At 62.5% G+C, this 13,935-nt stretch overlaps 1 protein-coding gene across 1 annotated transcript in view; it reads right to left on the bottom strand.

Annotated features, from left to right (window-relative positions):
* The window catches only part of TSC2 (TSC complex subunit 2), a 35,238-nt gene that overhangs the window by 11,910 nt on the left and 9,393 nt on the right, over nucleotides 1-13,935 (bottom strand). The window contains 14 exon segments of the mRNA XM_030301140.1: nucleotides 376-470; nucleotides 661-763; nucleotides 1,160-1,253; nucleotides 2,121-2,310; nucleotides 3,631-3,765; nucleotides 4,268-4,390; nucleotides 5,538-5,688; nucleotides 5,882-5,988; nucleotides 7,009-7,131; nucleotides 10,134-10,250; nucleotides 10,661-10,816; nucleotides 11,795-11,876; nucleotides 12,740-12,843; nucleotides 13,498-13,635. Of these exon segments, the coding sequence (XP_030157000.1) occupies nucleotides 376-470; nucleotides 661-763; nucleotides 1,160-1,253; nucleotides 2,121-2,310; nucleotides 3,631-3,765; nucleotides 4,268-4,390; nucleotides 5,538-5,688; nucleotides 5,882-5,988; nucleotides 7,009-7,131; nucleotides 10,134-10,250; nucleotides 10,661-10,816; nucleotides 11,795-11,876; nucleotides 12,740-12,843; nucleotides 13,498-13,635 (1,718 nt within the window).

Here is a 13,935-nt window from a genome sequence, read left to right as displayed (position 1 = left end):
GCCCTGTCGCAGCCCTCGGCTCACTGGGTGGAGACGGGCCACCCAGACGCCCTATGGCTGGCACCCTGAGCCCGTCGGCAAGTCCGACCTCGGTGCTCCGTGGCCGGGACTGGCTGCAGGCCACGGCGCCGGCCGCTGCAGCTAGATGCGGGCGTTAGCAGCATCGCAGGCCCTGCCCTACCTGACGCCGGGACCCCTGGGGCCCAGCACGGCCCGCACGGGGCATCCCCTCGGCCACGTTCCCTTTCCGCTAGACAGCCCAGCGGCAACAGGTCAGCCCAGACCCCACCGTGCCGGTCACACAGGCCACGCTCGCCGACCCACCCCGGCCCGTGCCCTCCACAGACACTGGGCGCGCCCTCCGCAGGCCCGCACCTCTTGGGCCTCTCGTTGAGACTGGTGCTCCGCGCTCTGAAGCTGTCCTTCTCCGGGGTGTCGTCAAAAGACAGGAGGACATTGGAGCGTAGGCCCTGGCAGTGGAACAGAGCTGAGCTGCAGGCCGGGGGGACTGACCCCCATGTGTCCTCCCTCCGCAGGCCTGGGACACGGTGAGCACAGCACCCGACGACACCCACCTCCCTCTCCCCTGACCGTCACCCCACTGCAGCCAGGAGCAAAGCAGGTCCCACCCTGCAAGGAGTTTGAGCTCCTGCGGCCTACCTTAGTGATATAAGGAACAAAATCCTTCCGAAAAGGCAGACGGCATCTAATGAACCACATGGCTATGACGTGATGGGCCAGGCACACGATGTACTGATTAAACCTGAGGAGGAAGACAAGCGGTTTGGCCCGGTCCAGGCCCCCGAGGCTGATGTGCCAAGCCGAGCACAGAAAGGGGGCCCAGAGGCCACAGGCCCGTCCTAGGACTGAGAACAGCACGCAGGGGCACCTGGGTGGCTCAGTTGGTTAAGCGTCCGACTCTTGATTTCAGTTCAGGTCGTCAACTCGCAGTTCGCGAGTTCGAGCCCCGCATCGGTCTACACTGGCAGCGTGGAGCCTGCTTGGGATTCTCTCTCTTCCTCTCTCTCTGCCCCTCCCCTGCTCCCTGGCACATACTGTCTCTTAAAATACTTTTTTTAAAAAAAAGACCAGCACGCTGTCTGCTCCAAGTGGCCACGGGCTGGCCCAGGTCACAGGGAGGGACATGACCGGCACTTACTTGGAGGGGTTGGTGTACGGCAGGGAGATGGCGAACACACTCGCGTACTGCTCAGCGGCAAAGTTCCTGTAGAGGTGAGGCAGCCTGGCCAGAGCTGCGGGACAGGGACACGGCCGGTGAGGGGGCCTGGGCCAAGGCAGGCCCACACCCGGTGTCCCCAGGGTCCTGTGCTACTTCCAAAAGCCGGCGCGGCCACCCTGACTGAAGAGGGCTGCAAAGGAGTGAAGCTCGCAGCCTCCTTGAGCGTGACCTTCCCTCGACCCTCAGCTTTCTATTCCAAGGGCCAGAAACCCACGGTCCCCGGGCCAAAGCCAGCCAGCGGCCTGTGTCTGCATGACCTGTGAACTAAAAACGGCTTTTATGTTTTTAAAAGCTACGAACCAAAAGAAGGCACAGCAAAGGCCAACATGTGGCCCTTTACAGAAGTGCTGGTGGCCTGCTCTGCTCCCGTCCCCCACCCTGCTGAGGGCCAGACAAGCGCTAGAGTACTGGGAACGAAGGGGTGAGTGAGGCAGCCCGAGCTCCTGGAAGTCACAGTCTGAGAGGCGAATCAGCAAAGCCCCTCGGCAGAGCTCACACACAGGGTGTGTGCCCTGAGGAGAATAAAGAGGATGTCGAGAGCCAGGCCAAGTGCAGGGACCCATGTCGGGCAACACAGAGGCTTCAATGCCATTTAAACTAAGAGGATGAGAATGGAGCCAGCCACTCGAAGGCCAGGAAGGAAAGCAGTTAAGGCTCGGGGGTAGGAAGTGCAAAGGCCCTGAGGCAACAGAGCATGACACAGCACAGGTGCTCCATGGAGACCGCGCACTAACCTATGTCCCAAGTGAGATAGCAAAATGAGCTCAGAGAAGTCAACACAGGTTATTCTGGGTACATTGCAGCCCCAAACCCAAGAGTCCACTGCGCCCCCCGCCCCCCCCCCCCCCCCCCAACGACAAGCATGCAGGCGGATGCTTACTTGACAGGAATTCGAGGAGTGGAATGGCCATGCTGGCTGTGGCCGAAATGTGTGTGAGCTTCACGACCAAGACAGGCAGCGCCTTGATGATGATGTCGGGCATTTCGACGCTGCACACGGCCAGGGCCACCACGCACTGGCTGGCACAGCGGTAGATCAGGCCTTGCTCCAGGCAGTACACCATCTCCCGCTGCGGGGCAGCACGGGGGTCTCAGACCCAGCCCGCCACAGGCCGGCCCTCCGCACCCCTGCCCCTGCCCACACACAGGCTTCTCTCCCCTCACCCCACTCCAGAATGTTCTACAGAGGGGGAGACCAAGGCTTAGGAAGGTGAAGCGCCTCATCCCAGGTCCTTAAGCGCATAAGCAGCACAGGGCCAGGAGGTGGACCCACCCGAGGCGAAGGGACAGCAGGGCAGCTCTGGTCAGGCCTTTCCTGGCACCTCCGACCGGCCAACGCCGGCAGGCGACGCTCCCCGCCCCGGCTCCTCGGCCAACCCCGGAGCTGGGACACGCTGGGCCCGTTAGCCCCCCCGGTCACGGAACCTTACTACGGGGGAGGTTCCGCCCGACGCAGCAAGACGGGCAGAGGCCCACACAGCTCCGGGCAGCCAGTACCCAGCAGGAGGCAGCTCCCGCTCAAGCCACAGCCTCAGGCCAAACCAGCCGGTAGCTCAGGGCCCCGTGGAGGATTTCGATTTCCCTGAAGCCAGCCCCATCCGCCAGGAACACCCTGGGCCTCAAGGGTTCTCGGGAAACCTTCACCCCGGCATGGCCTGCTGCCCAACGGGGCACAGCCAGGACGAACCAGGCCGAGCCACATAGGAGACGGTGCCGTCAGGGAGGGAGGGAGGGGACGGGGACCGTGAGCTCCCGACCTTGCCACGACCAGGAATGCGGGCTCAGAGCGGCCCGAGGCTAGTCGAGGCCCCACTCCTTGCCAGCTGTCACCGTGAGCAGACCACCCGACCTAAGACTTCAGTTCCCTCGTCAACGAAGGCAGAGTGACCGCGAAGCATCGGGACTTTAACCGAGATAGCCAATGTGATGGCAGCACGGGCCTTGTGCCCAGCAGTGGGGAACAAAGGGGAGGAGCGCTGCCGTGTGCTTCTGCACCTGACGACAGATGTGGAGGCAGACCGAAGTCAGGCGTCCCGGACCCTGTTGCCTGGCCTCTCAAAACAGGTCCAGCTCTGCCAAGTGGCTCAGCGCTTGTCCTGAAGCCAGGGCGGGACAAGCAGGCGGGGCTCCGCAGAGAGAAAAAATGCTGCTGCACGTGGGGTCGACAGTCGACACCGCATTAAGCCCACACCACCCGGAAGGGAACGCGGGAGCGCCGCGCCAGCAGGGGTCCGGCGGCCACGGGGGAAGCAAGGCCAGCTCCCGGCCGAGCAGCCACCCGGATCATGAGAAAAACGTCCGGCCCGTGCGGCTAGAGCAAACATCCTGGGACCCAGGCTTTCCAATGCCGGCACCATGAGCTCACCTGTCCCCCCCCCCCCACCCGGTACCTGTCTGGCTTTGTCCAAATAGTTATGGTAAGAGATTAACGCCGTCAGCACAGGAACCACAGCCAGGTGCAGGTCGGTCCTGGAGAAACCTTCCGGGGTGCCTCGGAGCCGCTCCAGAGTTCTGGGACCTGAAAGCTAAAGACCAAGGCCCCCCACGTGAGGCCCGGGTGGAGAGCCAGGCAGACCGTTAGGGGGCCGAGGGTGCGGGGGAGCCCGTGAGAATGCAGGTCCGGTGCGAGGAGGGCTCGTGAGCCCCGGGGGTGGGGGCTCTCCCACTTCCTTTTCTGGCCAAGGGTCTGCCTTTTCCCAGAAGTGTGCAGCAGGGGGCGCCCAGGCTGGTGTGCTACGGACAGTCGGAGAGGGGATGAGCGTGTCACAGGAGCCCCGGTGAGGGGTGAGGAAGACGGTGGAAGGACTCCAAATACCACATCTGGCTCACGAGCCCTTCAGTGAGGCCTCCGATTTTCCGACCCCTGAGCTGGGAAAGGACAGGGCCCCACACGCGATGTGCGCTGCACACAGGGGTCTGTCTCTGGGGGAGACCGCCCTCTCGGGCTTCCACGGTTGACCTCCCGGGGCCTCACGGTCCTTGGGAGGAAGGCACCGGGTGCAGCCCCGATGTGGATGGTGACGTTACCATGGAGCAGAGGGCGGAAGACAGCTGGTCGACGCTGCACGGGGACGTGAAGATGAGGACCTTGAAGCGCAGGGACTCGGGCAGCTTGCCGAGAACAAGCTTCAGCACCTTCCAGTCCGTCTCCTGCAGGAAAAAGGGCCGTTCGGCGGGGACCGAAGACGTGTCTCAGGGCCCGAAGCGCAGTCTGAGCTGGGCAGTCTGAGCTGCGTGACCTCTGGACGCCCTCTGTGCCCGCAGCCCGAGAAGCACGTGCCCCTCCGAGAAAGTTCACCCCGGCATGACGGCGGCCGCCCTCCCGAGGCCAGGCTGAGCGGGAGGCCCGGTGCACGGCCCCTACCGCCTCTCCCCTCTGAGCCGGCCCCGGGACTCCCCACACCTGACCCCCTCCCCGTGTACCCACAGTGACCCACAGGCTGCCCGACGCCCACCCAGAGCACAGTGAACATGCAGCAAGGAAAAAGCTCGTGTACTAGCTCAAAGAGAAGGCGGCAAGCGTTCCTGAACAATCCACAAGCCCCCACACACTCTCTAGGACCCAAATCCACCTGGGCACACGGCAACGGGAAAACGTGGTCGTAGCCCCCCGCAACTTCCGGAGGCCGCCATCCGTAAGCTCAGTGGCCACCAAACCAGAGAGCCGCTCCCCAGATCCCACCTGTGACTCCGAGGCCTCGAGACTCTCACAGGAAGTGTCCGACGGCAGCCATTAGTGCCAACGCCCAGCGCCCCAGGGAAGCCGCTTCCCTGCCCGTGGCCTTCGAGGGCTCACCGAAGCCCCCGCAGGCTTCCCAGCCCCACCGTGCCACACTGCTAGCCACGTCACCTCTCCCCGGACCCTGTATGGGAATAGGCCTCTGCCCCTCCCCTTCCGTGTCACGGCCCCAGCTTTGCCTCCTGCCACCAGGACTGCACCTACCCTGCCTGCAGGCTCGGCTTACTCCTGCCACTGGAACCTCTCACCTGCCCCTCCAAGTGCCCCCAAACGGGGCTCAGTGCACCCGAGTCTCCTTCTGAGGCACACCAGTCCCGCGATCCCGGCCATCTGCCTGCCCGCCCCCACATCCTACCACAACCGTCGCCCAGAGGCAGGAAGGTCTCCTCGGTTCCGTGCCCAGCCCCGGGTGATGGCTGCGCACGGCGGATGCTCCCCGCTGTGACCTTGGGGTGAACCTACCAAGGTCGCCGCTACAGAGACAGGCACCATGCCCCGTGGGCGGCACCAACCACCGCTCGGTGTGCCCTGGCTCAGCTGAGGAACCAGCCACCCCACCTGCTTCAAGCACTGCAGCAGGACCCGGAAGAGCAGGGAGTAGGGCAGGGAGCCAAGCCGCACAGCGGGACCGGCAGGTGCTGGGCCGGACGGCCCGGTGGGAGGCGACAGGGGGCCGCCGGCCTTCTTCTCAGAGCCTCTCTCTGGCTCCCTGTGGAGACAAGTGGCAGGAGCCCTGAGGCCGCAGCCCCCACTCCACGGGGTCAGGACAGGTGCTGGCCCCCGGCCCCGCCCCACACTGTCGTCAGGACGGCTCTGGACACTCGCACAGACCCAGGGCCACCCCGGGGCCGACGGCGGTGGACGCCACGGCCCGGAACTGGAGAAGCAGGGCTGACACGCACGTGGAGTCACAGACGCAGTAGGGGCTGAACCTCACAGCCCCGTCCTTGCTGGGCAGGCCGAGGCGGTGCAGGGAGTCCGCCCTCAGCAGCAGCAGGAAGTCAAAGGCCTGCAGAGAGAAAGCAAGGTCCAACAAGGCAGGGACAACGCCGGGCCGTCCACTCGCACCCAGGCACCTCTCAGAAAGGGCCGTTCCCGCTAACAGCCAACGCGCCCCAACTCCACTGTGCACAAAGAGGCACCGAGGCCGAGACGCAGGCGTCCTTGCCTTCTCCCTCAGAGCCCGCAGAGGTGCGCCCTCCCCACGGCAGGGACAACACCGTGGCCTCATGCCAGGCACAGCGGGGCCCGCCCCAGCGACGGAGGGAAAGGGCATCTCACACGTCGGCTGGGCAGCACCACGCAGCCCAGGATGCCAAAAAACCAGAACCCTGCTCGGGTGCTGTCACTTCCTCCAATGAACAACAGGTCACTTAACTGGGCTGCCCAAATGACGGGGCTGCCTGACACGTGGATGCTCTAGAAGGGACCAGCGTTTCTGTCCCAGAGGCCTCTGCTCAGCGGTGCCCTCAGAGCAGTCAGTCCTGCCACCTCTCTCAGCAGCAGCCACCCTCCACGCCTGGCCCCGCCCCACCCCGCCCTCCAGCCCCGCCCCTCCACCTAGCCCAACCTGTAGCCCCGCCCCGCCCCGCCCCCCAGCCCCGCCCCTCCACCTAGCCCAACCTGTAGCCCCGCCCCTGCGCCCTACAGCCCCGCCCAGCCCACCCGCACCCCGCCCCCAGAGACTCCACAGCCCCAGTAGAGACCAGGCTGTGGCTGCGCGCCACCCTGAAAGACAGTGCAGTCCCCTTTCTCTGCTCACACCTGAGGCCACGGGAGGGCTCAGACTTGCACACGCAGAGGCACACGCACTGCAGGCAAAGGGAGGGGCAGCAGCTACTGGGGAGGCTGCAGCCACAGTTGGTGCTAAGGATGGAACAGTCCGCCAAAGTCCCCTCCTGGGACCACCTGCCACCTCCCCGGAGTGAGGTCCCCGATGTCACCAGCAGGTCCCCAGGAAGGGACCGTGGGCAGCCCTGAGGCGCAGCTTGCTCCACTACGGCCACCGACAGCCGGCTGGCCCTCCTACCTGCAGCCGGATGCTACTGGCGATGGGCAGGGTATAGCCGTGCTTGTAGTGGAGCTGCAGGTGGCTGACGAGGGTCTCGTACACACGCACCGCGTGGCTGGCAGGCAAGGCGTAGAGCTTGGTCTGCAGAGAGAGCACGCCGCTCGCTCGGAAGGCAGCAGGCTGAAACGCAGCCATGCGGCCAGCACCCTCGTGCCCAGGAACCAGGACAAGCCCTCCCCAAGTAACTGGGAGGGGTCTGCCATGCCCTGGAAGGCACAGACCCTTCAAGCCACTAATTCCAGTCCAGGGACTTCGTCCCATGGACACTCCACACGTGCATACTCTCAGTTATGGGGAAAAAATCAGGAACAACGACACGTTCACGCCCTCAATGGGAACTCTCCTAATAAATCAGGAAAATCTGTCCAATGGCCCACCACTCGGCAACATGGGTGACAAGACCCCCGTGGGCTGGAAGCACGTTCTCTCTGCCACCAGGAAAGTGGACAGACCAGGCGTGAGGCCCCGGGGTGCTCGAGGAGGGTTAAGGGGGCCCACTCACCGGCCACCGGGCTGTCATCCCACTGTAGCCCCCTTCCTGCCCCACCTCCCTGATAGGTGAGCCTGGGAGAGGCCAGGTGAGACTTTGGTGTGGGGGGCTTCGGGGTGGCATGGGCCACCGAGGGGCAGCAGGGACCCCTCTGTGGTCCGTGGTACTCTTGAAGAGAACAGTGAGGGCTTAAAACACGTGTCACTGCTATTCTTTTTAAAGACAACTCATTAACAAAACAAGGTGGGGGGAGGGAGGGAGCCGGACACAACGCTGACAACACAGGGGCAGGTCCAGAGAGGACAGAAGAGGACGGGACGGCTGCCTGCCCGGTCTGCAGGAAAGAGAGACAATCTAACTCTCTGCTGTGTGTATACTGTTTAAGTGAACGCATAAATGACTTATCAAGCTGTTTTTTACCGTTTATTCTTTTTTTTTTCAACGTTTATTTATTTTTGGGACAGAGAGAAACAGAGCATGAACGGGGGAGGGGCAGAGAGAGAGGGAGACACAGAATCGGAAACAGGCTCCAGGCTCTGAGCCATCAGCCCAGAGCCTGACGCGGGGCTCGAACTCACGCACCGCAAGATCGTGACCTGGCTGAAGTCGGACGCTTAACCGACTGCGCCACCCAGGCGCCCCTTTTACCGTTTATTCTTAAGAGAGAGAGAAATACAGAGCATAAGCGGGGAAGGGGCAGAGTAAGAGACGGACACAGAATCCGAAGCAGGCTCCAGGCTCTGAGCTGTCAGCACAGAGCCTGACATGGGGCCCGAAGTCACAAGCCATGAGATCATGACCTGAGCCGAAGTCGGACGCTTAACCGATGGAGCCGCCCAAGCGCCCCATGGATGACTTTTTAATTACATAAAAAGAAAACAAAACCGGCCTGGCCCCAGACTTTGCCACAACTAGGAAACAGCTTGGCTCTGTGGCCCCACCCTCAGGTCTCCAGGGCTGGGGTCCCAGGGGAGGGTAACAGATGGCCTCTCTCACGTCTCTGCGGCAGGGACCTGGGGGCGCTCAGGCCACAGGCCCCTCAGCCCAGCATGCTCCCTCACACGTCACGGCGGTCAAGAGAGCTGGGCCCCCGTGAAGGGGCACCGGGGATGGGCTGCCCGGCTTTCCTCCCCCAGTTCACGCTCGCACACCAGAGCGTCGTCACGGGTAAGCGCTATGGGAAACTGCCACGCCCTCGAACAGCTCATGAACTGCAAGTTTCCGAGGCAACTGACTCGAACACTCTGCTTCACGGAATACTGACACCGGCAAGTAACCTCAACGCACACTGTGGTGCTTTGAGACGGACGGCAGAGGCCAGGCGGAGGTTGTCTGGGGCATGAAGGGGAGAGGCCACGGCCCCAGCGACCCTCAGGGACACGGGGGGACAGCCACGCCACAGGAGGGCGAGGACATGCTGCTCCAACTGAGGGAAAGAGTATGTGCCGACCCTCTAACTGGCAACCAACTCCTGTTCACAGCGTGCAAAGTGCTCTCGCGATTCAACAAAAAGGCAAAGACCCAGTTAAACAGCAAGAAGAGGTGCACACGCTTGTGCCCAAAGTGACACCGGTGACCGATCGGCACATGAAAGGCCGCTCGTCACAGGCATCGGGGGAAAGCAGGTCAAGCCACAGCAAGGTAGCACTTCCCAGGCACCCGCACGGCCACACTCAAGAAAAGCCGAAGAGGAGCGCCGGCGAGGATGTGGAGGAAGCGGGGCCTCACACCCGCTCCCGGGAAGGTCTAATGGAGCGAGCCCAGAGGAAGGCAGGCTGGCGGCTCCTCAAACGAAGCACAGAGTCTGACCCAGGACTCCTCTGCTAGGCGGGAGCCCCAGAGAGACGAAAACCTACGTCCACACGGCAACTTGTACAGGAGTGTTCACGGCAGGGTGATTCACGAGACTCAAAAGGTGGAAAGAACCCGTGTCTATCGAGCGACAAAGACGACGCAGGCAAGGCACACCGGCACGTGACTACGAGCCGTGGGCGTGAGAGGAGCAGGCACGGACGCCTGCCGCCACGGGGAGGAGCCGCAGGAGCTCGCGGTGTGGGATTCCATTTCTGCGAAGCGTCCAGAACAGGCAGGCCCACAGGACAGAAAGCGAACCAGAGGCTGCCAGGGGCAGGGGTGCTGAGGGGAGGCGGGGGGTGGCTAACGGGTGCGGAGTTCCTTCTGGGGAACGAGGATGTTCTAAAACCGTAGTGATGCCCACACAACTCTGAAGATACTGAAAACGCCACCAAACCTCACACTTTTAAGTGGATGAGTTACGTGGTTTATGACTTACATCTCAACAAAGCTGTTCAAAGAACCCCGGCGCCCACGGGGCCAGCGTCGATGGCGGGCCTGCGGTGAGAGCTGAGGGGACAGTCCCGGCACTGACTCAGGGGCATCTCCGCACAGACTGCTCTGGCCGACCCTGTCCACCCCTCCCCACAGCTCTCGGGAGCCCCGCACCCCACGACCGGAGGGGTCTGGGTCACTGCCAGTTTGCCCTCTGCAGCCCCCAGGGGGTGCCCGGGGTCCCAGGAGACGCATCCCGACAGGCAGCTGGCCGCCGCAACCTCCCAGAAGAGCAGAGGCCCACCTGAAGGATCACCAGGAGCCCCAAGACGGCAGTCTTCACATCCTCTAAGGAGGCTGAATATGCCACCACATCTCTTTCCTCCAGCTCAGGGGGTGCGGAAAGGGAGCGGGCCATCACCTTTAGAGAGAACACGTGTGCTCACCTTCGCGGTTCAGGCCTCCCTCCGGCAGCAACCATCAGACCTGATACTTTCTCCTGTTTCTCAAAAGCTGCATTTCACACACCCGAGGGACCGACCGTTCAGAAACTGCAGCGTATTTCAGCATTAAAAGAAAAACGCGCTGACTGTGCAGCAGTACTGGGCCGAAGCCTGCTTCCCGGCCGCCCCCCCAGGAGCCCCAGCTGCGGGCCCGGCCAGGTCTCCAGCGCTGCCCGTCCCTGCCGTGGGAGGAGCCCTGCCTGCAAGGCGCACCGATCGCCCTGGGGAGAATGGGGGCAGAGAGCCCAGAGCCTACTGCCGCCTGCAGGGCTTTGCCACAAAGAGGGGTCCCTCTGGCGGCCCAGGTACCCGCCGGAGGGGCTCTCACCTTCTCCACAATGTCCAGCAGGCTGTTGAAGTGGTGGGTGTGACAGCCTTCGGCCAGGTCCACCAGCAACTGGGTGGCCAGTTTCCGGACTTGGGGGTCTTTGTCCTCCGGGATGTGGGAGAGCTGAGAGATGACCACCGAGCTGATCAGCTCCTCCTGTGGCGGCACAAGTGGGCACATGTGAGCCACGTGCAGCAGAGGCGTGGCAGCACCTGAGGGATGCTCTGCGTGGCCGGGCCCGGGCCCAGGTGTGATGCAGCAGTGAGCGTCCTGGCTACTCCTGACATTCACTGTCACGGTTCAGAACACTCCTAGGCGGAGGGCCCCCGTGTGCGAGCACTGGGGTAGGAAGACCTCGTTCCTGACATCACAGAGTCCGCGATAACCGGCCACAAGAGCTTTCAGGGCCGCAGGTACAAAGCACCACAGCAACAGAGAGCAGGACAAGACCGACCCTGACATGAGGGAGCAGAGAACCCAGAGGACCTTCCTGGAAAAGGCAGCACTGAACTGGGTTCCAAGGGACAAAGATGCAGACAAAGGGAAAGCTAAGAGGGTGGCAGAGGGCGGACAGGTGCTGGGAACACGGGCAATGGCAGGAAGGCTGGCTAAGGGAGAGGGGCAAAGCCTGAAGTGCACCTCCTGGAGGAAAGGGGACACAGGCAGGGGAACAAGGGCAGGGGCACACGGATGTCTCTGAAGGACAGATGGACTCTGGCCACAGACCAAGTACGTGATGGGCCGGAGGGAAAAAACTGGCAGTGGAGACACAGGCAGGGCCTGGAACCACCGAGGTCAAGCTGGGATTAGAGAGAGTGACACCGAAGCAAAAAGAAAACGTCCTCACGCAAGACTGTGTCCAGAATCTTTGTGTTTTAGGTGACTACTGGGGCGAGATCCCTGCGGGCGGGAATGGAGTCAGGGCCCCTCACTGGTCTCTAGGCTCAACACAGGCCAGGCAGGGGGCTCCGGACAACAGAAGGACGCAAGAAGTAACAAAGGAGCAAATGTGGACTTAAGAAAGCCTGCTACACAGTCCAGGGCACACCCAGGAGACTCGCAGTGCCCGCACAGCTCACAAACGCACCTCGAGCCCACTGATCCCGGTGTCCCACCCCCCACCAGAACTCGTACCTCATAGAACTGCCTGTTGATGAGCAGCACAAAGGACAGGACGTCGAGCACCTTGATGCGCACAGCACTGCGGGATTCATTCCTGGGGGCAGGACACAGCGGCTAGAGGTGGTGGTGGGCAGGGGGCGAGGGAGCACGGCTGCTAGAGGCGGCGATGGGGGGGGAACACGGCTGCTAGAGGTGGGGGGGGGCGGGGGGGAAAACGGCTGCTAGAGATGGGTGGGGCGGGGGAGCACGGCTGCTAGAGGTGGGGGTGGAACACGGCTGCTAGAGGTGGGTGGGGGGGAACACGGCTGCTGGACACAGTGGTGGGAACACAGCTGCTAGAGGTGGGGGGAGGCACGGCTGCCAGCCTCAGCCTCCACCAGGCCCTAGCTCACCTGTAGCCTGAGTCTGAGGGCTGCCCCTGGGCCCCAGCCCCCAGAACCACGCACCTCTGCAGCAGGGTAGACCCTGCACAGGGCCCAGCTTCTCGACATTTAGACCCAACACTGGGCAAAGGGGCAGAGAGCTCAGCCCTTGGAGAGAGTGTCTTTTTTACACAACCACTCGACAGGAAGAAATTAAGTGCAGGGGCCTCAGAGGACTCTGTCCTACTGGAAAACAAACCTTTTCCTGCACAGGGAGAACTAGTCCTTTCAAGACTGAGAAAGGAGGGCGCCTTGGTGGTTCAGTCAGTTCAACGTCAGACTCTTGACTTCAGCTCAGGTCACGACCTCACGGTTTGTGAGCTGGAGCCCTGTATCGGGCTTTGCGCTGACAGCATGGAGCCAGCGTGGGGTTCTGTCTCTCTCTCTGCCCTCCACTTACACTCGCGCGCATGCGCGCTGTCTCTCATAAACGTTAAGAAATGAAAAAAAGAAAAAAGGGAAAAAGGAAAGCCCTGACTCCCTATGTGCCAGACTGGGCCCAGAGCACAGACACAGCCCTCCAAAGGCTCCCTACCGGAAGAATCTCTCCATCAGTAACTGCAGGTTGTGAATCCAGCCGTCCTTTGCCGGATGGATGGACTGAGCCCTGTAGGTTATTAAGTTTAGGAGGGAGGACTCCTGTCAAAATAAGAAACACCTGGCATTAAGGAGCCGCTCTGCCCTCGAGGAGGGTTTCCTACACGCAGGCGGGCGCGCGCGCGCGCGCACACACACACACACACACACACACACACACACACACACACACACATATGGCCCGTGCTGCTGGCCTGGGGGGGCATATCTCCTCGGGGACGCCAGCCACTTAGAGGCCCAAGGTGGGAAGTCTACACGACAAAGGCTCTAACGGCAGCAGTGAAAATTCATTTAAAAACCCACATCAAAGCCTTGGCATCAGGCTGTGCGTTTCTGGTGCCAACAAAGCCTGTGGCCCGGGGGCAGACGCACCAAGCAGCAGGTGTCCCTGGAGCTGGCCAGCACCTTCCTCCAGACAGGTGGGAGGAAGCTGATGGTTAGGCTAGCACCGACTCTAACAGACCCACGCTCGCTCGGCTTGCTGATGCCCCAGCAAACTTCCCTGCTGGAGCACAGACCCCAGAAAAGCAGGAGCCTGCTAGCCCTTTATCTCAAACTCAAGGAAACTGGTTTCAGACCCGCAGGGCCATGGCCCCCAGAGCTGAGGGGTCCCACTTCTCCCCCAGAAGCCTGACCTGAACCAGCCTCCTGCCCAAGCACCAAGGCCCCGCCCAGTTGAGGGAGAAGAGGTCTCACCGGCCTCTGGTCTGCACATCTCTCGACGAGCTCGAAGTATCTCTCGTGCGAGCCGTGGAACTCATTCTGGTCACACAGCTCCTCCACTGTGGTCAGCAGGTCATGGACGATGGCTCTGAGCTCCGGGCTGTCCAGGCTCTGAAACGCCAAAGTGCAGTCACACAGAAGTGACTTCCGCTCCACGGGTCTGGCCCAGCAGCCAAGCCCTGAGGGACGAGAGTCCAGTCGCTGCCGAGCTCCAGTCCCCCGCCCGCCGGCCTGGCTGCCGGCACACCACCCACCCTAGTGCCCCAGGAGACCCAGCCCTAAGGCCACACCGGACACAGCCTCGTCTCTTCTGCGGCTCCCGTGCCGCCAGCATTGCCCCTTCCTGATGCGGCCAACGCTTCCTCCAAAGCTACGCTAAAGTCACGGGTGGCGTGCTGAATGCTCTGGGGA

The sequence above is a fragment of the Lynx canadensis genome, chromosome E3 (genome assembly GCF_007474595.2).
Source record: "Lynx canadensis isolate LIC74 chromosome E3, mLynCan4.pri.v2, whole genome shotgun sequence".
Lineage (NCBI taxonomy): Eukaryota > Metazoa > Chordata > Mammalia > Carnivora > Felidae > Lynx > Lynx canadensis.
Note: the sequence above shows the minus strand (reverse complement) of the source record. Positions and strands in the feature narration are given on the sequence as shown.